At 36.9% G+C, this 23,548-nt stretch overlaps 1 protein-coding gene across 20 annotated transcripts in view; it reads right to left on the reverse strand.

Moving 5' to 3' along the window:
* Window positions 1-2,270: 2,270 nt before the first annotated feature.
* The window catches only part of ELAVL2 (ELAV like RNA binding protein 2), a 142,906-nt gene continuing 121,628 nt past the window's right edge, over window positions 2,271-23,548 (reverse strand). For 13 of the 20 annotated variants that reach the window (XM_038552554.1, XM_038552545.1, XM_038552541.1 and 10 more), the window contains 4 exons: window positions 16,894-17,047; window positions 13,031-13,256; window positions 5,371-5,409; window positions 2,271-4,778 (listed from right to left, as the gene is read on the reverse strand). In XM_038552554.1, coding sequence (XP_038408482.1) covers window positions 4,448-4,778; window positions 5,371-5,409; window positions 13,031-13,256; window positions 16,894-17,047 — 750 coding nt within the window. In that variant the 3' untranslated portion in view covers window positions 2,271-4,447. The remainder of the gene's footprint in view (window positions 4,779-5,370; window positions 5,410-13,030; window positions 13,257-16,893; window positions 17,048-23,548) is intronic. The other 7 variants (XM_038552548.1, XM_038552544.1, XM_038552540.1 and 4 more) reach the window with 3 other exon arrangements.

The raw sequence follows: 23,548 nt of genomic DNA on the forward strand, positions 1-23,548 counted from the left end.
AGATGTTTTAGCCCTTCCAACTTAAAGGAAATTGAGCCTCCTTCTGGGAATTTTCAGAGAAAGAATACAAAGAATAGTAGAGAAAAATGAACCATTCACTGCAACGACTAAAACTATAAATGCTCTTCAAACAATAATCATGATTTTAGCAATACTTCAGTTTTCTTCTCTTTGAGGTTCCAATATGGTAACAGATACAAAGGCTCAAAACCAATGCCTCTTAAAAATATCTCCTTATAAAAAATGTATGCTTATTGTTCTGGAAATGTATTAAAATTTCAACACACTTATTGTTAAAACACATGCATTTTCTTATTTCCAGGTAACCCTCTGAGTAGGATGTTATAAGCTAGGTTTTTTATCTTCTTATAAAGTAATAAGGGTAGGACACTTAAGTCTTTTTTTTTTTTAAATTTAAACAGAAAGGCTAAACTGCTAACACTTTTACTCAAATCAAACTAAAATAATGTAAAATGATGGTAAGATTAAAAAATTTACATTGGCAACCCTAACACTGAATTGCAATACTCTAGATGATTTGCAAGTTAAGGGGAGATAGGATTCTAAGGAAAAATAAAAACATCTCTCCTCAAGTATACCAATAGTCTCATCAACCTCCTTTCCTGAGAATTTTTCCACTATCTATTCAGATATAAAAGAACAGCTGACATGCAAACCAGTCAAAATATGGATAAGCATGCAAGAGGAGAGGAGAGAGGTGAGGAGAGGATGTTCCAATTTCACAAAATTAGAGTATTAAATTCAAATAATAAAGAAGGGGGTATGGAGATTTGAGATTAATTGCATGTTAGAAGAAAAGGAATTGTCTTGTCACTCAGCTACACTCTTGACTGCTAAGTTGTGAATTCAGGACAATTGCTTTTAGAATGGCTTTTTACAAGAAAGAAGGAAAGAAAGAAAGGAAGGAAAGGAAGGAAAGGAAGGAAAGGAAGGAAAGGAAGGAAAGGAAGGAAAGGAAGGAAAGGAAGGAAAGGAATGGAAGGACGACTTCAGAATTGCCCTTCTAACTCCGGCCCATTCCTGCACTTCATCTTCCATTCTTCCTCATCCACTTCCTTCCTTCCCTTCCTTCCCTCCCTTCACCTTCCCCCCCCTCCCCCCTCCTCCCTCCCCTCCCCTCCCCTCCCCTCCCTCCCTCCCCTCCCTCCCCCCCCCCCCTCCCCGCACAGAACAAGCCCGACCCACTAAACGCAAGCAACGACAGAAGACACACCTGACAGATACAATCAAATTTTAAAAAGCCATTTACGTGGTACTTTGTTAAGGGGGGAAAAGGGAAATAAAAAGGAAATGAAGTATTTCATTCTTATATCAAATTTTCTTCAGTTTGCATAAAAGATCAGCAAGAAGCATTTTTTTTTCCTCCACAGAAGTGGTAGGTGTGTGTAATGAGAACCAAACATGTATGTGCAACACAGGGTGGGTGTGGACATGTGCTACCCACATCAGCCTTAACCTAATGAAAATGGAGTTTCTGATTTCAGAGAAGAGTCTCTTGACAATCTGGCACTAAATCTCACAGACCAGCAGTTAATCCAATGGGTGAATTAAACTTTGCTGGCAGAAGCAGAGTAAGATCTCTTCCTTCCATTTGGCTTTTCTTTAGCTCAAGTGAATTGTGAGGACAATTCCCATTTGTTTAAAAAAAAAAAAAAAAAAAAGAATTGATGATTATTAAATCAGCACAACAGAATGTCGTCAGCATCCAATGACCCAAACTTTATAACTAGCAGATGAATGCATGTATTCCCATAAAAATTACTCATTCAGTAATATTTGAAAGCTATCAGATGTGTCATTCAAAAAAATTTTTTTGCACATTCTACTTCAATTAATATGCAGTTGGAATTCTTACTGTAGATAACACTGCCTTCAACTGAAGCTCTGAGAGAACCCCTTAGCTCAAGAGGGTAAGTTCGTGAGCCTGAGCCCAGGAGCCCCCAAAATGCGTATAAAGACCTACTCACCACACTGTTCTTTCCCTTCAACTTTGTTTATTGATGTACTGAACATGAAAAAGTACAAAGAATCCAAACACAAAAGAAAACATGTACAGCCTCTTAAATACTCAACAGAATATATTTTCTATTCCAACAGATGTGAATTAAGTCATACTGTACAACTTCAAATAAATACCAGCCTTACATTTTATTAAGTGCTCTGATAAACACTGTAAAGTGAAGCACAATTTGCATGCCCTCTCATCAATGCCTTGGTTTGCTACAGTAGTATAGGAAAGAAGCATGTAGCTGCTGTTTTCCCATGAGGGAAACCTTATTTTTTTTTTTAAGTATATACATGTATTTTGTTTTTTAGTTTTTTTTTTTTTTTTTAACGCAGAAGGTTAACTCTGACAATCTAAATGCACCTAAGGATATGAGAAAGTGCTAAGCCAATTGATTTCTGAATAGCATTGAGTGGGTCAGCATGGAAACTCGCTTATTCACTTTAGCACGCGCCTCACAGTATATGTACTGTACTATACTGAAAAATTTTATAACTACAGTTTTAAATAATAAAAAATAAAACTCAACGCAACCGCAAAGATAATGTACAACTATGTTATGCATAGCACATTGCCTGTTCTAAGGGGAAGCATGTGAGCATCTCAGTTTATACAAAAAGCAGGACGTAACTATATAGTTCTCAGTGCATCCTGATGAAGGCATTTTTGCCTTCAGCTTTTTTGAAAATTTATTATAAGCTAGATGCTAATCAGAAAATATTTTGTATTTTTTAAAATTTCTTTCATACATGGTAAAGACTTATTTTATTATTTCCCCAAATAGTGGTTTAAGCATCATACAAAGTTAAATTTCAGTAGCATACAGATATTTATGATTTTTGTATGAAAAATGTAAGGAAATTTGTTCAAAACCTATGGTTATACTCATTTTTTTTTTACCACAAACATATTTATAAACGAAAATGTAGCATCACCATAAACAGCTGAAGCTAGACTATCTACAGACAAAATTAGCAACAAATCTGATGCACTGTAAATTCAAGTCCTCAGGACAACAAAAGTGAGTAAGCAAGACCTCAAGTAACAATGTTAATGCCATTTACAAAGGAAAAAACTGATACAAAAACATTCAAAACCTGAACATCACTTGGCATGTAAGGGAAAAAAAAAAATCAAATTAGCTGAAAGGTTCATAAACACAAGGTCTTATTTACATTACACAAAGCTCAGGTGTTAGCCTTGAACGTAACTTTCAAAATACCTTCAAATATATCCAACTCAGATCACTTTTGCCGATTTGCTGCAGTACAAATCATGTGCAACATCTTTTTTCCTTAAGACAAAACAATTCTTCAAACAATACTGCAAGTACATCACTAAACACCATGAGCTCTATCTGAAGGGATTTCTTTAGGAAGAACAGATTTTTTTTTCCCCCATCTCTTGGTAATTTAAATTTCTTGCCTGCTCTTATATATCTTTTGTAAATTTTTTTTGTTTCAAAATCACAAATCAATGTGAGCCACCTATCACATAATAACCAGGATGATCAGACGCTCCACTGGTGATTACAAAAACGAAACCAGCAGTGTTTCCCCCATTGATTCTACTCCTTTCATACAAAGATCTCAAAAGTAGTATTTTCTACATCATAAATCTTTCTAAATTTTCCAACCGCTGCAAATTTCCTGGTAAATTTTAAAAGCTCACTAGGTGTCATATGAAGAGATTTCTCAAAGTATTCAAGTCAAAATATTTGTTCCAGGACCAGTAAAAAGTTTCTCCAAATTTTCTTTTTTATAAAAATAGATGCTTTTTTTAAACCCACATCAAAGAGGCTCTTATCTCTTTGGCAAGGTACTGCTTTACGAAAAGTTCTCCAGTATTCTTACAATAAGCGTTTATAATGTAGCCCCCCCCTTCCCCAACCCAAATCATAATTACAAAATAAATACTGTTTTTAACTTCATAAATAAAAATGTAAACTTCAAAATACTTTTCTTAGACATAACAGCAATGCTTTAAATGTAAACCAAACACAAAGCTAATCAGAAAAAGAAATAAAAGGGGGAAAAAAAGACACAACCAACTGAAGAATTACAACACAAAGCCTCAATATTTACTCACAGGTTCAAGGCAGTTATGTAAAAAGAAAAGAAATGTCTTCCCTTAGCTGAAACACTTTAAAAGGTCCACCTTCTTCAAAGAAGGCAATAGAATGCAATGTGACAGGTAAAAACCCTGTACCTCTTGTCCATATTCAAACATAAAAGATATTTAAGAAGTTTTAATTCAAATACTAGCAATAAAAAATCTCACATATTTCTTAGGATGCTAAGTAGTCGTTTTATCCCCATCTCAACACTGACTTACAAAGACATTTACTAATGTATAAAGTTTCTCTTAACTTGCCTTTGTTGTATAGTTTTCATATATAAATGGACTGAGGACAAGAGCTCATTAGGCTTTGTGCGTTTTGTTTGTCTTAAAGGAGACCTGCAGTACTCTGTCTCCCAGACGGTATCCATTGAGGCTAGCTATCGCCATGGCGGCCTCATCATAGTTTGTCATAGTCACAAATCCAAAACCTTTGCATTTATTGGTGTTAAAGTCACGGATGACCTTCACGTTGGTGACAGCTCCAAAAGGCCCAAACATTTGCCACAGGATACTCTCATCTGCGTCAGGAGCCAGGTTGTACACAAAAATACACCACCCTGTTCCTGGGTGCCCAGGGATATTAATTCCAGCCAAACTGGTCATTCCATCAATGGTCATTGGAGAAAACCTACTAAACAAAATAGGAAACACACATGCACGCACACACATATGCACACACACACAAACACACACAAATAGAAACAGAGGTTGGTTACAGTAATGGACTATTTCTTTTCCCCTCCCATCCCAAGAGTTTCAGTAACCCCCTCCCCTCCAACAGATACATACAACTATCTGATGTTTCAACCAAGGTCTGTGTGTGGCTTGCAGTGACATGCTATATTGACAAGGTATTAATAAATTATGAAATGGACATTATATGCTGTATTGAATAATATGACCCACAATAGCAAAGAAATATATTTAGAATATATTTACAAGTGGCTTCGTGAATTAATAAGCAGGATTAGGGGGAGGGTACCAACACATACATACACATGCTATAACGTCGCAATGCAATATAAAACAAATGGGGTTTTTTAAGACCAGGTGGCATCCAGTGGTATAAAAACACTTGAGTCAACCGTGCTTCAAAATGCAGCTTTTCATTAAGTTATACATGCAAAAGAAAACTGAACAAACTTATGAAGGGTGTCACTCCCCAAATCAAAGAAACTAATCAATTATGGGAAGGGATGAGTATCATGAACCTCTATCATTACCTCTTTACTCCATAAGCCATATTGAGCAGATTGTCCAACCTGCAAAACATACATTTAGCAAACTTCAGTTTTTAATTTTCCCCTTGATGTTCAAGAAAGCTGGATTTGTTACTGCCATCTTCCAAGGGGATATTTGTATGTTAATTCTATGTGAAATCTCAAAAGACCCATATATGGGTCTTTTCATATTCCTGAGAGAATGAGTACCCATTGCCATTAAGACGTTCTTCTGATGGATAGTTTATGGTTACAGCGATCAGTGACATACAGGGGAAATTTAGGTGGTTGTTTGAGGAAACCACTCAGAGAGGAAATGTGGAGGCTATGGAACAGTTTTTCTTTGGGTTCTCACCTATTGCTAGGTAAATTCTAGGTGCTCCACATGCACCTTCATGTACTTTATAGTACTGTGAAAGAAAGAAAAGAAAGAAAAAACAGAAAACAAAGAAAGAAAAAAGAAAAAGAAAACCAGATTCAAATGGAGTCACCTGTGCTGAGCCCCATGTCAGCAAACCAAGACTTAGTATCTAATCTAATAGGAGGTTCAAGAATTCAAACTTTAACCAATCTAGAATTACCTGGTCAGCCCTAGCAACGTACTCTGCCTGTAGAGACCCCTAACTCTTCCCCCAAAGGAAGGTGACCTTGCCTGAAAATCCACTCTTTGTTAGAAATGGCCCTTTTCCTGCTCCCTTCTGCCCATAAAAGCCTTCCATTTTGTACACAGCTTTTTGGAGCTCCATTCTATTTCTTAGGTGAAATGCTGCCTGATTCATGAATTGTAGAATAAAGCCAACTTGATGTTCAAATTTATTCAGCTGAATTTTGCTTTTTAACCATTAAGTTTTATAATTCCATTGACTGCTGATAACTCCAAGGCACACAGATTAAGTGACTTGCCAAAGACCAGAGGGCTCATAAAAGTGGTGACACCAATATTCCATAAATTACCCTTCAACCTCTCAATTCTGAAGGACTTTCATTTCTTACAAAATGATGTATTATAGTCATGGAAAGAACCTTACAGATAGTATCAACTCAATCTGCCATTTCTCCATGTTCAACTAAGGTCCAGAGAAAGACAAAAGACTCCTTGCTTCTGCAAGCAACAGGGCAAAGAGTTCAGAGCAACAGGGCAAAGAGTTCAGACCCTGAGACTGGTACTTATTCTGACTATACTACAGGAAGTGTAGCTCTGCTCAAGGTGGAAGAAGCCACGTAGAAACAAACCAACCAACTTGAGCTTCTCTTAAAATTTCTAAAACAAAGGGCTGGGGTGGGTAGGTACCCTTTAAAACTCTCCATTCTTTTCCCATTTCAAAAGTTAAGTTGATTTTATAATACTTGATTCTTCTTGCTTTGTCAGTTTCAAAAGAGAGGATTCTGACGTTCCAAATTTCCATAATGTATACCAATTAATTACATGTGTTTAGAAGAAGTAAATACCTTAATTCACTGTAGACAAAACCACCCTCAACTGCCACAATGTTCAACACTCTCCAAGTGAGACCCTGAGGCAGGGGGAACAATTTTTTTTCTTTCAACACCTATGAAAGGTAAGCCTGAAACATGTTTCAATGTTATTGTCTAACTTGTGGCCTCAAGTAAGGCTAGGGCACACATGAGAAAGCAATTGCTTCTAGTTTTATAAAAGCCAAAAAAACATCTCTTTCTGGTCTTTTAGAATTGGAAAAAGAATCTTCACACATTCCTATTCCCAATCACCTCTGGGCATTCTGTGTTTTGTAAAAATGGAAAGAAATAACTGAACTGATGTAATGCAAAGTGTAAAGAAACAGAGCAAATCACAATGACAAAGGATCCTCATCTGTATGTGTCTTTCTTGTCCCAAACCCTCTCAGGAACAGGGACATGTTCATTCCCCATTATGCCACTAAGCATAAAGCACAGGCCTAGATCACTGCAGGTTCATAATAACTGTTGACAAAGCAATAAGGTTACAAATACTATCCTTAACTATTTAGTCCAGAATGAAAATTACCAGGAGGGCTGGTTGGGGAGCCTGTTCGCACATGCAAGGAGAAAGCATGTGGGTGGAAAAAGTACACAGGTAGGAGAGCTTTGTTTTCTGCAGAGGCATTAAGTCAAAGATGTCATGCCTTTCTACTCCAAAAGAAAGGCCACAGACATCAGAAATAAAAATGCATACAACTTAATATCACCAACCTTACAGTAATCTGATACAGATAATATCCTACAATTACTGGAAGGATCAATAGAGAATGCATATGACACCTGTAGAAAAGAATGGCCAATTAAAGTCTCCTTCCAAAGTGCTGAAGGGCTCAGATGCAAGATATCTTATCAATTCATTCAAAATAGTTACACCATCTCTGCCCAGGTAGGGACTGTCACACTCTGCCACCATCAGCTTAGTATACCAACCAGAAGTCCAGAGATGGAATCTCCTAAGCAAGTTTTCAGTATTTTCAAGACAGGATGGAAACCAAAACTACCCCAGAAGTGAATTACATGTGTTAGGGAGAGACATTTCATTCACCATTCTACATCCAAAGATTCTCCAGGCAGGGGCCTACGACTTTTATACTAGGATCTCTGAGGACCCACTCAGTGGGTCTCGTATTTGCCCCACCTATGAAATCCTACCATAACACTGTGATCCTGACCACTGATTTCTTTACTCAGTACCCATTTTCAGAAAAAATTCAGTCTTTTGGAACTTAAGCCAAGTTATCTGTCTAAACTTCCCATCTGCCACCACCATCTCCTTCCTCTCTCCCACATCACCCCCATCCCATTATCAAGGAGAGCAAGGAGGAGCATGGGACCTAAGAAACAGAATGAGACAGTGCTAAAGACTCCAGCCTGCATGCAGTTGGGCCTAGCAGTTTTCCTTGCTCTCTTGGTGCCACACATTCATGTTTCTCATGGGAGCTAGAAAAAAAGCAGTGGGTGCTCCATGTAGACACTATGTACCTCAAATCTTGTAGCAGTTGGAAAACTATAAACTAAGCATCTTATCTTGTAGTTGCCTAGCTTACAATATATGCTCAGACATAGGACCACTATTACTCTCCAGAATTAAACATTTTTGCATTTCTGCTGGGTGTGTCCAGAGCTCAAGGACAGTCATCTTTTTATATGTGATCATTTAAAAAATAGAAAGCCAGTATTTAATGGAGACCAAGTTAGCAGTCTCCAGAATGATCCAGGGAGGTGTGAATGATCATGTACTACAGTATGGCAAGAAAATATTAAAGAGTCCATTAAAAAGATACTTTTAACTTTAAAAATATTCTTTATTCAAATGTAATGGATGCACTGCCCCCTGTATTCTCACTATCACTTATTCTCCTGAGGAAGACTGGGAAGTCCTTAAAGGGACAGTGACACTCTTCCCCTGTTTTGTAGCTTGGATATAATCCACTTTACAAATGACACATTAAATGGATTTGGAGGATTAGATAGGGAAACCTAGCTGTAATTAAAATAACCCTCAAAGAAGAAATAGCTTCACTAAGATTTTTATAAAAATCATCATCATCACAGTCAGGATGACACCAGTAAGAGAAGCCCAAATAAACAAAAATGGGGAGAGCTAATTATTTCTCCTCTCCCTAGTAAAGTACACTATGAGGTTAGATACAAAATAATCCAACTTGAAGTTCAAAATTATCAAGGTAATTCTATGAATCTTGCTTTAAAGATATAGGATTTATTAAGATACATAAATGAAATGTAAAGCTAGTCAACATGATAATAAAAGCAAGGCATTTAATATATTTCTTTCATCTTTACCTGTATTTTCTATGTTTGATTAGCATTTATGAGATAATGAATAGCACAAGCCCATGTTCACATAATTTATGAAAAAATATATACTGAAGATACATGTACAAACATTTTTCTGTCAACAGGAATACAACTCAGACTAGGCAATATTTTGAACCGAACCATGTATTAGAGCATTCCCATTCCAAAGTTAGAGGTCTACAAAAAGATAACACCTTAGTTTCCAAGAAATTTAGCTGACAGACTGTAGGGAGGCCCACACACAAGTAGAAGGGGAAATGTGAAGTCAATTAAAGTCAGATAAAAATATAAAGAGAGATCACTAATAATAGGTAAGAAAGTGAAACTCTGAACTCTACAAATAATGGTTCTCAAAACTTCTCCAAAGTACTGGCCAAGATGTGCTCTGAAGTTAAACCGCAAGATCATCAACTTATCCCTTATTCCATTAGATGGTGTCATCTATTCTCTAAGAGAAAAAAAAAATTATTCAAGAGGACACCAGCTTCTCCCAAAAGGAAATTATCATAGTGCAACCAGCACATGCCTTCAACACAATGTAAGAATGGATTTAAAAGGCTCCTTTAAAAATGCATAAAAGCTTATAGAAGCAGGCACACAGGCAACATTAGACTAGATCACACTCAATAAAATTAAAGCTGCTCCATAAGAAGAGAGATGAAAAATTTGGCTGAAAGCTTAATTCTGACACCATGTCCCAAAAATGTACTTAAAGGGCTTGAATTATACTATCCATCCAAATAAGGATGGTTTTATTTTGAAAACTGTAGTCAATTAAGTGAGTATATTAGATCAGCAGTGCTCATGTTAAAATAATTATATGCACGGATTGAGAGTCATAAATTTCATGAGCCTACTTTTAAACTTTACCCTTATGCATGGGTTTTACTTTTTTTTTTAACCTTAAAAGATCGAGTACATTTCATGAATATTAAAAATATCCTTGGCTATTATTATATTTATAACTTGTAATCTCTAATCTCTTTCAACTCTCAAGGTACTATGACAACATAAAAAACACAGTGAGAAATGTTCTAAGTGTCTGCTGGAAGGTGACAAATTGAAGGCTAAGAGCATTTGGACACAGATGTTAGGGACAAAATATTTCTGTAATGATCTAGACTTGAATGAGAGAAGAGCAAAATACCAACAAAACAAGCAAGTCCTTAATTCAACAGTATAAAGAGAAAGGAGATTCAACCTTTCAACAGAAGGAAGGAGGGGAAAAATGAAGGTAAATGACAATCAAGTTTCTAAAATATTAAAGAAAAGGAACCAAACATATATCAGGTTAAACCTGAACTCTGGGAATAAAGGCTCCCAATTTCTTCTAACACTCAGTCTAGACCAAGCACTTTCACTGGGCTCAAAAACTAGTTCATTACTTATTATCTACACAGAGATTATGGAAGGAAGGAACAGAGGGCAGTAGATACAAGAGTCAGGAATCTGAAAGAACAATAAAAATCTTCCCCATTTTCTGAAACCAAGTTTCCCTTACAAAAGACAATTCTTATTCCCCTGTTTTCAGAATTTCTTTTTCTAAGAGTCAAGGAAAGAAGACTTTCAAGTTAATAGCATATGGAACAAAAAGATAAAAGCAAAGGATGGGTGGAAAGGTATTTAGAAATGATATTAAATTTGACCATCAGAACATTCTGGAAAGCTTTCCAAACCACAAGTTTGAAGCACGGAGAATGTACGGAGTGGGCTGGGTGGGGCTGTGTGCAAACACAGCAGTTTCCAGTCTTGTCTTTGAGTCTCCTGAATGCCTCACCATTGCAATGATCAGGTATTCTCCTGCAGATCCTGTAACCTTAGACCTGTGGTCCCATATCTCACTCATCATTCAGGCCAGATTCTCCAAACAAAGTTTAACTTAATGACTACCATAAGATGAAACCAGAGTTTACACCAGAAAACACTAGAACTAATGAACAATTTAAAATGAGCACAGCTTTCAATTAACATGAAAAATTTTTATTTTCACAGGGTTGAAATCAACCAATGTCTCAAAGAACCTTCTTCCATGTAAACACAAAACTCTTTTCTAGATTCCAAAGAGCTCTAAAGTTAACTGGATAGGCTGTCCAGGAAACAACTCTAAAATTCCCTCAAGTTTGTGCAAAATTTGCAGAAAATATTATTCACTTTAAGATGTCACACTGGAAACCAATAGGCAGAGCCTAAAATAAACAGTTTTATGAGATTTCTTTCTCCACAAGCTGCTCCAATCCATCTCTCCCTGCAGTCATGGCTACCATCTACCGTGGTCAAAGGCAGCAGTGTTACCTGACAATGCTTTAAAAAAAAAAGAAAAAAAAAAAAAAAAAAAGGCAAAGTTTAAAGCAGAGCGTGAACACAGGCTCAATCAACTGGGTAACCCAGTTATCCAGTTTCAAATGGATCCTTTTGACAGTATCACCTCTTCTCCCAAGGCAAAAGCTATCCTAAGTAGGAACAGAACATAGTGTTTATGGCGAATTTCTTTCTCACACCTCAGGTGACACAATTTTTTTTTTAAAGCAGGTATCTGACCGATTTAGCACTCTAAATATCCCAATGAAAAAAAATGCATGTGATTCAAGCTCAAAAAACGTAACTGCTCATTAAGCTACATTTCTGATCCTATTTTTGGTAATTAACTATTCTACCCCTGCAAGGAAAGAAAGAAAACTGATATGCACTTGGGATTTAAAAAAAATAAAAAATAAAAAATAAAAAAAAAAAAGCATGGGGTTAGATGGATGGAATTATGGCTGCAGTATACCATATGGCCAAAAAGGATATTAAAAAATGTTCTGGAAAAACAACCTGGGTAGCTTTGCTTATGAAACCGAAGTTCTTTGTGCCGTGTTTAATGTCTTAAAGTCACTGTTCTCACATGCAGATTAGAGAGGTTTTTAAAACGACAGTTGATTTGATTGTTACCCCACGTCTAAAATAAAACTTGAAAAATTGAAATATTTATGCTGTCTACAAGATAGAATGTCTTCTTTGGACTAAAGATGCATAGTCATTCTATGGACTATACAGGGGTCTGAACACTACCACCCACAGGCCAAATCCACACTGCCATCTGTTTCTGTATAGCCTAGGATTGAAGGATGACTTTTACATTTTTAAGAGTTGTTTAAAAAAAAAAGATATATAAGCAACAGAGACCATGACCCCTGAAGCCTAAAAGATTTACTATCTGGCCTTTTATAGAGGAGGTTGGCCAGTGAACCCTTAAACAACAAGATATAAAAATTTTAAAAGGGGAGAGGAATCCATTTGTAGAAACTTAATGTTTTCACATAGGTTATATATTCTTGGTGGTGTACATATTATAAAACAAAGTAACTAAAAGTGCTTGACCTAAAAGCTGAAATACAAGAAGAAAATCTTACCAAGAAAAAAACTAGAAAGGGGAAATGAGAAGCACTGGAAACAGAAAGAACCCAGCAATCTGTCGGTCAGGGTTTTTCAACCTTGCAGAACTATTGTTTGAAGCTAGATGATTTGCTGTTGTTGGGGACTATACTGTACACTGTAGGATGTTTAGAAGCATTCTTGACCTCTAACCACCAGATGCCAGTAGCAAACCCCACCCAAGTTTGCCCACATAAATGTCTCCAGATGCTGCCAAATGTCCCAAGGAGCAAAATTACTCCCCAGCTGAGAACAATTGCTATAGCTTATTGTCCTTTTTTGTTACCACCTTCCATATTAGCAAAAGACACTACACCTCAAATAGGTTTTCTTTGTGGCCATAAGAAAAAGAAAACAACAGTAAGAGCAAACCAGAATCCTGTCAATAAAAGTACTGCATAGTGAACCTCAGATTCTTAGTAGCTGGGTGCAAGAACCAGACCAGACTTACCTAAAACGCTGTGCCTGCTGAGCTAGTGGTCCTGGATACCTTCTGTTTGGAGACTGGTACAGCTGGGAAAGGATGGCCTGATTGGTTTTTTGGCTTGGATTATTAGCAAACTTTACAGTGATTGGCTCTGTGGCACCAGGAGGTTTCTGGCCATTTAGGCCTTTGATAGCTTCTTCTGCCTCAATCCGCTTGTCAAATCGAATAAACCCTACACCCCTTGATATGCCTATTGGTAGATGTGGGTAAGGATTCGGGAAAGAGGGAGTGGAAGGAGAGGGAGGGAGAGAAGAAAAGGATAAATTAATTTTTCCTTCTCAAAAACATGTTTTCACCCACATATAACATCTGCCACAAATCAGAGGAGGAAAGTCTTACCTTACCTTAGTAGCAATTCAGTCTAGATCACAATTTTATATATTTTTCGATGCATAAAGTCATCTATACAATCTGAATATCCATTATTACATGCCTACCAACAAGCCAAGACAAACAGAAAGCACTCTGGATGTCCACATTCTCCATACCTGCCATCTTTGCGCTCTCTCATATACAACCTTGCCTTTAATAATGTCAACAACAGCATGCCTGAGTTCTAGTTCTCAAATTATGCTATCAGATAAGCAGCTCACAAATGAAGGGCACAGCAGATTCCTTTCTTATAAGGAGAAGAGAACAAGGCATTTGGATAAAAAATGCTAAAAAGCTGTGCTAAAAATACATCACAGTGGTTGAAAGAGATTTCAGCTAAATTTTTAAATAATAAAGTTCTACTTAACAATATTACATAGGATACTGGCCCTCTAAGAAAAATGTCTGAAGAGGCTTCTCTGATTCCCTGAAACTCTCCCACTGCTTTTAACTAGCCATACTTTATGAGAGAAGCAATATTATAAGGCGAAAAGGGGATCAAAGAGGACCTATATTTTTAAAACAAAGAAAATAGAAATAAAGCCTCAAAGCTTTCTAGCTCTAGCAGTGTTACTCCTATGGAAATGCCATCTTCTGTCTCATGCTCTCCCCACTCTGAGACACAAAAAAGGAAAGCAGAGGGATGGCCAAATACCTGCCCAGCTAAAAACCCCATCCATTTTATTTAATTAGCTTAAATGGGCTGGTTGAGGTAGCCATGGCTGGCCATCCAGAGAAACAATTGTAGAGAAACACTTTCTTGGCAAGCAAATTGGTACTAGCCATACCAGCTTGGGACTAGTAGCTAGAAAAGTCTAGATGATTCAGAGTATGTCAATGAAGAACAGAGTAAGAGGTTATTGAGAGAGATAGGCTGAGAAAATGTACTTAGACCATCAGGACTTATAGGAACTTTAAAAAGGAATGAAGTTCTACTTGCTTTGTAATTAACACTGTGTAAGTTCAATAGCTTAGAATGTTATTTTAAGGTGGAGAGGCATTCTTCCATATACATTTATCTCAGGCCTTTCCTATTTAAGTTGTATCAGTGGTACATTATTACCACCTGATGGCTGAATAACAAAATTGCAGGATTTTCCATTTCAGGTAAAGTGAATAATTTCACCCTGAAAATTTTAAGTATAAAGAAAAAATAATATGGTGAAATGAAAGTAAATATATCCTTTTAAGTTATTCACTAACATGAAGAATTAATAACCACTAGAACTTAACTATTCCACGGGGAAAGCATTTGATTAACAGACTGAGTCACTTAAACCTGAGTACCTACAGGTACTCTAATCTGAGTATGAATAAAAATAACCCAAAGCAGGGCACCTGGGTGGCTTAGTCAGTTAAGTGTCCAACTGTTAGTTTCGGCTTAGGTCATATCTCATGAGATCAAGCACTCAGTGGGGAGTCTGCTTGAGATTCTCTCCCTATGCCCCTCCACTCACTTGTATGCTTGTACTCTTGCATGCCTGCGTGAGTGCTCTCTCTTTCTCTCTATGAAATAAATCAATCTTAAAAAAAAAAAAAAAAATGAATAACCCAATGGCTTGGTGCAACACCCACCTTCAGAGTTAAAAAGATAGGCTTTCTATACTAGAGGTGAAATCTACTTCTCCATCCACCAAGTTCTCACTAAGAATGACGAATTAAGAGGCACCTGGGTGGCTAAGTCCATTAAGCAGTTAAGCATTTGCCTTCAGCTCAGACCATGATCCCAGGGTCCTGAGATCGAGCCCCACATTAGGCTCCCTGCTAAGTGGGGAGTCTGCTTCTCCCTCTCCCTCTGCTACTCCTACTTGTACTCTTACTCACTCTCTCTCTCAAATTTAAATGATGAATTAAAAAGCATGAATGATATGAACCCAAAAAACGGCATTTCTGTTGCTTTAAGCAAATTTATCTGGATTGCTAAACCTGATTTCTTCTATTTAACTGATCTTCAGTCTGTGTGATAGAGTGACAGAATGTACAAGGAAAATTATAAATGCAGCTATGACGAAAAGACCATATTTTTACATTCCTTCCATAGACTACATTTTCTTCATACAACAAAACCTATAGCCATTTGCCCAAGCATGTATATGAAGGTAGATATCTCTCTACCCAGAACTCTAACAGTGATGCCTCTTATGCAGTGAAGCCAATTAACAGCACTGAGGAGAACACGGGATGCTTCTGTTCAAACTGAGATCAACTAAACTGATTTTCACCTGAAAACTTAAAAACTTGGCCTGATTTTAATCTGTAATCTACTGCTTAAAAAAAAAAAAAAAAGATTAGAGCAGAAATAAATGATACTGAAACCCAAAAAACAAAAAACAAGAGAACAGATCAATGAAACCAGGAGCTGCTTCTTTGAAAAGATCAACAAAATTGATAAACCTCTAGCCAGATACACCAACACAAAAGAGAGGACTCAAAATCAGAAATGAAAGAGGAGAAATAATGGTCACCCACAGAAATACCAAGGATTGTAAGACATTATCCACTGCTTCCTTTAGAAAGGAAATAGACACTATAATATATGATACATCTCCTCCGGTGGTATCAGAAGAGAGAGAAAAAGGAAAAAAAAACAGGGAAATTGAGAGGAAAGGAAACACACAAAAAAATTAAAGGAAAACCTATGTTTTCCCCAGAACCCACTAAATCTTAATGTGACTGCTTGAGTATGGTTGACTTTCCCCTCCTTACCATGTTTCTCTGTTTTCAGTATGTTTTTAAAAAGAATAGCATTGTTTTCATAACAGAAAATTACAATTTGTTCTTAAAATCCATAATCAAACCTGTACTGCTAGCTTTTTAGCTTTTCTTTAAAAGCTTTGGTAGGAAAAAAAAAAAAAAAAAAAAGCTTTGGCAGAAGAGCTCCCTTATAAAGTTTTAATAAACCTATCTGTCTTCTGATTTTCGTTTGGTCAAAAGTTCTACCAGGAATTAAATAAATTTTTAACATTCAAATTTCAAACTCTTATACATGCCCGTGTAACACAGCATGGACCTGGAAACCATCCTGAACAGCCAGTGCAGACACACCGTTATCCTCCCTTAGAGAACTAGGTACATACTGCTGCATTAAACTACATTTTTATACAAAAAACAAGACTATTTAGTAGGAGGAGCACTTTATGAAGAGTATGGGGGCTTTTTTTCATGCAGCAGCTTGGAAATGAGGATTATATCATCTACAAATTTATTACATGCCATAAAACAGACTTCCAACCTGCCCCTTCGGGGTGGAAATGACTCAAGCTCGCTTACTCCACTCCACAATCTATTTTTATCCATGCATATTTATGAACAATTCCAGCAGAAAATTGCATTTTCTGGTCCACATATACCTTTGATGTGTTCTAGAGGCAAGACTGCTGTATGGAAAGGCAGAGTATTTCACAATCTGCCACTCAGAAATTGTAAAAGATTGTCTAGACCAGATGCCTACTTACCAGTGACCTGGTCAACAAGAATACGAGAAGTAATGATGCGTCCATATTGTGAAAAAAGCTGTTCCAACTCCTTCTGGGTCATTGTTTTCGGAAGTCCACTGACGTACAAATTTGCATCTCTGATAGAAGCTGAACTTGGACGAGCATAGGAAACCTAGGAAAGGAAAATTAAATTAAGCAAATACACATCCTCTATTACCTGCCTTCAGAAACTCAAAGACTATCTAAAGTTAGTTAGCAGCTTTTCCATACAGAGCACGTAACAAACAACACAGTTAAAGCAAGTCTGGCGTTAACAGTTTTACTCATTTCTGGAGAAATGCTCAACAAATGAGAAATGTCACGCCCCCAGAGAGGGAAAAGAGAGAATATTTAGCCCTAGGTTTGCAGGTTTTCAAAACAAACTACATAACACAGTAATACTCGTGGTAATAGGTTGTCCTCAATGGGGCCAACCCCCTAAACTAGAAATGTAGGCTCAAATAGTTAAGCTTAAAGACTCTAAATCCAACCAACATATTTTTGTGACCTGTTTTTGAGCCTCTCCCATTTCTGTAGGTGGTGGTACAAAGTTTCCAAAAAGTCACACTATTTAATCAGTAAGTACACCTTTTTGATTCATTGCCAAAATAACTTTCTATCATCCCAAAACTCTCAGAAATTTAAAATATGTGAATGAGCTATATCCCTTGTTACTCATCTTATTTTAGTACACAAGTCTCTGTAACATTGATTTTTCCAAAAGGTCTTAAGTCCCTTTATTGGTTCTACCTACCATTTTATGTATCCTTTCAAAATGCTTCCTCTCTTTAAGATATAATGTCCAAAATTCTAGAAGGATGGAAGACAAAGTAAGTCTGCCTGTATTTATTTGTAATCAACATTCTTCATGTAACCTCCATGCCTTAAGGAATTACATCTCTTTCTTATCACTGATATCCTCAATACCTTGGCATGTGATAGATGCCTGAATATTTGCTGAGTAAAACCCATTTAATACCTCACTGATCCTGTGGTCCACAGCAACCGCTAGACCAAGGACTTAAGGGACAGTTCATGCAGTCATTGAGAGCGTGCGCCCAAATTATAATCTACAGCTCTTTGCCTACAACTATCTCTGCCAATTTTTAGATAGCTCTAAATCTCATGTGCTATTCCTAACCACATTCCCTCTCCTTTAATTCTGAGCTTTTCTGGGCTATCTAAGTCCAAGAACTTCACAATATTACCCACCCCCCACCTCCCACCTTTCAGATCATTCATAAAAATGGCAATGGGTCTAACTTAGATCAACTTGTTCAGGGATCATAACACGGTAACTTCTGCTTGCTACTTTTATCTATTAGTATCCATCTTTAATCTAGTCCACTGTTCACTGCAACAACAACAAAAACATCTTTTCCATTTAAACAAGCTTTTGGTATTTTCAAATATTTTCTCCATGGTTTACATTATGCCCACAGTGTTATCACCTTTTTATTTTTGGCTTTTCAGAAAAAGTTAGTCAGGTTTTATACTACTTTAAGAAAGTCTTATCTTTCATCCCTGCCCCACTCGTGTTAACATTTAATACTCTTAACCTTTATTCAACAAATTTGCTCATTAACAAGTGAAAATATACCTATTTGTCCAAAGACTATATCTGAGTCACATGAGGGATTGTCCTGTCTTAGAGACACAAGGAATTTGGAAGAGTGGTGGAGAGCAGATACATTAACTATTCACATGTGCTTTCTGTCTATGCCTCAACACTTAAGAAGAATGAAAGTTGGGAAACTTCAATGTAAGTGAAAAATAAGAAATGAAAGAAAATTCCTAGTGATCATCAAAATAATTCAAGTGAAATCTAGTCTTAGGACTGCTATAAACTGAAAACACAAAGCAAATGAATTACATACATACTCAGTGGTATAGAAAAATGAATACCCAATTTCTTTCCTAAAGCACAATTCTCAATTATCAGGGTAAGCTAAAAATCTCACCACTTCAATTCTTGCTTTCAGCGGCAGGGAACTCTTAGCAAGTTGGCAGTTAGTCTGCCCTGGATCACGTGATTGAAGTGCTCCCCTTACGAAGAGCCACCTCCCACAGGCAACAGAGTAAGCATCTGTACATTCTCAAAGTCGCAAGGCTCCCTTCTCAGGGAGGATGAAGCAAGCCATGGAGCAGGTGGCCACTCCATGAGCTTAAGCAAGGCATGAGATAGTGTAATATGGTTATAGGTGTCAGCTCTCTAACCAGAGTGCCTGGACTCAAAACTATATTCAATTCATTGAAGGCTCTGTGAACTTGCATAAATTATTTAAGTCTATTACCACATAACTGTACATTCTTTGTATGGTGACTAGGATTAATAAAATAATTTCTAATCTACACAAAACTTTTAGCATAGAACCTAAAAACCTAGCTGACTATAAATACTATTTACTGCTACATGCATCTGAGAATACAGGTAAAGACACAGACCATTAAAGCTGAGAGTAACCTGAGTCCATTACAGTGTTCCAGAATAATTTACTCATGCAGTGACATTTACTGCTCTGTGCATTTCAGAGGAGTGTGGGTGGAGTGTTTTAAAAGTTATCCTAAAATATATTTAGGAAAACCGGTTTATATTTAGTGCTTATATAAAAGCTTTGAAAACATACTTGGGTCAGTTATGTTATCTGTTTTTTTTTCTTCAATGTCTAGTCTTAGGTTTACATTGGTCCTTTAACTCTCAGCCTGTACTGACAATATTTTATTTTCTATATTCTTGATGCTCTAGCATCGGGAGCCATTTATCCTGGAGAGACTGCCCCTCCCAAGGATAGCTATTTCTTGGATAGTAAATGACTCCCCTGTGAGCGTGCCTTTGATATATATAAATAACCAACCCAGAGCCCACAGCCATAACTCCTTTATCAAATTCTCACACACCAAGCCTATTTTCCCTTTCCTAATCCTAGGGCCAGATGCCTGACAACTAGGAATCCCAATCCCAAGTCAAGCTGGAGTCCTCCAAAATTATTCAAATTAGCCAATGCTAAACTTAATCAGCACACCTACCCCTGCCTCACCCTTTCCTTCCCACTAGCAACTCCAACAAAAGCTCTGAACCATACTCCACCCTCCTCTCTGCCTCTTGACTATCCCTGATGCTTCCCCATGTGGCCCTACAAGTCATGTTGCACCCTATTTCCAAAGATCTGTAACTATAAACTTCTATTTTCATAATGATAATTTCCATATCTATATGTCCTACCATACCTTATTAAAACAAACCCTAGGTATATTTTTAGAACGCAGCTACATTAAAAGAGCTCCAAGAACCAATAATAAGCCTCCTCAAGACTTATTTTTCAGTAATTTTGTAAAAGAACTGGTTCCCATCACTACAGGCAGGATAGAGGTGATCACACTGCATATAAATTCACGATAGTAACAAATAATATTTCCATTTAATTTACACTTAGGGACTTACAAGACTACACCATGTGCAAAGCATTTTTAAGCAGTGTTTTGTTTGTGGTAGGTAAGGCACACATTAACATATTACAGCTGGGCACATAGGTATAGACAAGGTAAATAACATGCCTAATGTTAAATACCACTAGATTCAAACTGATCCTTCTGACCCCATATCCTTGTATCTTTGTACAGTTTTCTTTCTACAATTTACCACACTATAGTAAATTTTGTTCTGAAAGTGTGGAAAAATTAAATGGATCTTGGCTATTTCTTACACATATAGTCAAACTGAGCTAAGGCAGCAGAAAAGAGACTGACACTAGAAATCATTGTTAAGTCAAAGTTATTTTATTTCATTTTCTATTAATATTTTCTAAAAAGTAACTTCTCCCAAGAATGAGTGGTCACTAGTTGAGATTCACTGCAGAAACTGCACATGATAATTAGCATTTTTAAATTAGCTTTATTACTTTCCAATTCTTAAAATGAATTAAATGAGCAATATTATCTCCTCACTACCCGTCATCCACTTCCAAGAAATAAAAATGTAAGGAAGGGCAACCATCCCTCTCCCGGACCAAGGGGACATGTGTCACCTCCATACCTTTGTTTCCTCAGGATTAACAAGCCCTTCCTCTGCTCTATCAAGGACACCACTGTTAATAACATCCTCCCTTCCAAGACAGGCAAAACATTTCTTCTTCTTCTATCTCAAAGGATTATAAACAGAATGTGTACTTAGATCAAAGTAGGAAGAAGACTCCTGCAGTGGAAGACAGATTTGTACTCTGGAGATTCCAACTAGTTTCCAGACAAAATTTTATATCTAGCAATTATCAGCAAATTTCTCCATTCGTATTTTTCTGTGGATGTGGAATTTCTACTGGTGCCTTGAATCACTCACTTAGAAAACCATTCTTGGGCTAACTCAAACTTCAAAGTGTTATGTCTATTTTTATGGTTCTTCAAGGTTAAAACCTCTTGAAGAAGATGCAAGAGATGGTTTTGTTTTATGGCAAACTATGTATTAGAAATATTTCAATACAATGAACCTTCAGCCTATGTCCCAGTGGGGTCAAAATAGCTTCTTCCTTCACCAACTGCAAGCTGTTCTCCAATCTACTTTCACTGGATTAATAGAATGGGTTTGGATTTTAAATTTTCACTGCCATTTAAACAGGTGAATATTTAATGCCTGAGGAGCAAGGTTATGAAATGTCAAAACTACTAAGTGAAGGATCTAATTTAAGAGGCAGCCAGAGAGTCTGCAATTTAAATATTTAAAGATGATACAGGGAGTACAACACTGAACACCAATCTACTCCAAAGATAGCAATTTAAAACTCAGGTTTTTTCTAGAATTTCTCACAATCCTACAAGTGATATAATAAACAAAGACAAGCAATACTGAGATTACTTGAGGGGAAGGAAGGGAAGCAGTTAGAAGTATAGACAAATGCTCTAGCCAATGGCTTCTCAAATTGTTCTTCAAAATGAGATCATGCTGGACAAAACAGAGATAAAAATAGGTTTATCAAAGTAATTAGGTCTTGAAAATAGAATAGTTTGAAACACAGTATATTCTTTGTAATTAAAAACGCATTTCTTCATCAGCAACTAAAACTAATTATACATTAAACATTCAAGGACAAGTAACATATAGACTAAGAATGGGCTATCAAAACACAGGTTAATCAAAATACACAGAACTAAAGGAATGAAAATATCTTATGGATAAGAATTAGAACTTTATTACATGTACATAGTAAAGTTTAAAATCCCAATATATTACTTTGGGTAGAAGTCCACTGAAATGCTTTTGTCCAGAAATACAACTGCTCTCATTTCTCTCTAATTCATCAACGAAAGATCAGTGACAGTGGACATTAATACCAACAGATTAAAGAGATAAAGTCTATACATGAACAAAGCAATTCCTTCTTTATTAAACTAAGGACATTTGAAAAACCTCCCACTGGCAAGATCACCATTGAACAACTTCTATCACTTGTCAATTACTGACCCAGGACTATAAACATTAAACCTGAAAATTAGGTACTTGCCACTTCAGACTTTTTTGAAAAGCTCCATTCAATCTCTTCAACTGAAAGGAGTGGACAAGGTCATGCTTGTGCCTATTTAAACTGAGAATTAATTGCTGTTCCTATCAATAAATGGAGTTTTGATGGGACTATCTGAAAAATGACAATCTCACTAAATAAAAGTTGCTCTGGCTCCAGTAGGCAGTAGCAAAGGTCTTGTGGCAGCATTAAGGCTTGACAGACAGGTGGGTAGACTGGACCCTCCAAAAGAGCTCAGAAGTAAAGTACACAGATGGATGCCATCTCCAACCACAATTCAGGCCACAGACCTCAAAATTCACCTAAAGGGAAGAACTGTACTTTTATCTGCCTCTAAATGCAAAACCCCACCAGGAACAAGTCTCAAACACACATCAAGGCATATACATATCACAGCCTAAGATTACGTTTTTTCAAGGGCATATTTCACAAATGGTTGCAAAGGAGTAACCCTGAGAGAACAAAGCATACAAAAATAAGTCCATAAGAAATTAAAGATTAGCTCTAGCAAAGGTGTTAGAGCTAAAAGCAATAATCACCCCTAACAGGAAGGCTTAAAAAGGGTATTATAGATTAGGGGAGTTACCTTTAATAAGTATTCCAAGACAAAGAATTCAGAAAACCACATCAGTGGAAAATACATGGGAGACCTCAAATTTTACTGAGACTCAATTTGTTGAATGCTTTAAGTCTCATAAAGATTGTTTTAATTCAAGAAACACCACAAAACACAATTGTGCTCTTCTCTGCTTCAAATCCCTCAGGGGCTCCCTAATGCTTTAAGATTAATTTCAAATTTCTTAGTTCTTTATGTTCCGGGCACGGACTCCCTTCTCTATATAAACACACACAACCTTCAGTAGTTTTCCAAACCTTCCTCTCTGACTTCCCTGTGTTAGTATAACCTACTCCTCCCACTCAACTAAATGTGAGTCACTTCAGATTCAATAAGGGCATTGCTGAGTGCCTAACGTCTACTCTCACCACCTTCTCCCATCGTAGTTTCCTTGCTGGGACCCACACTGCATCACACATCTTGTTCTCGTCCATACGGAGGAAACCAAGATCAATTTGTTTCTTATTCTGTCTCGTAATTGCGTGATGTCCTTGAAATAAGTAACCTA

This window comes from Canis lupus, chromosome 11 (assembly GCF_011100685.1).
Source record: "Canis lupus familiaris isolate Mischka breed German Shepherd chromosome 11, alternate assembly UU_Cfam_GSD_1.0, whole genome shotgun sequence".
NCBI lineage: Eukaryota > Metazoa > Chordata > Mammalia > Carnivora > Canidae > Canis > Canis lupus.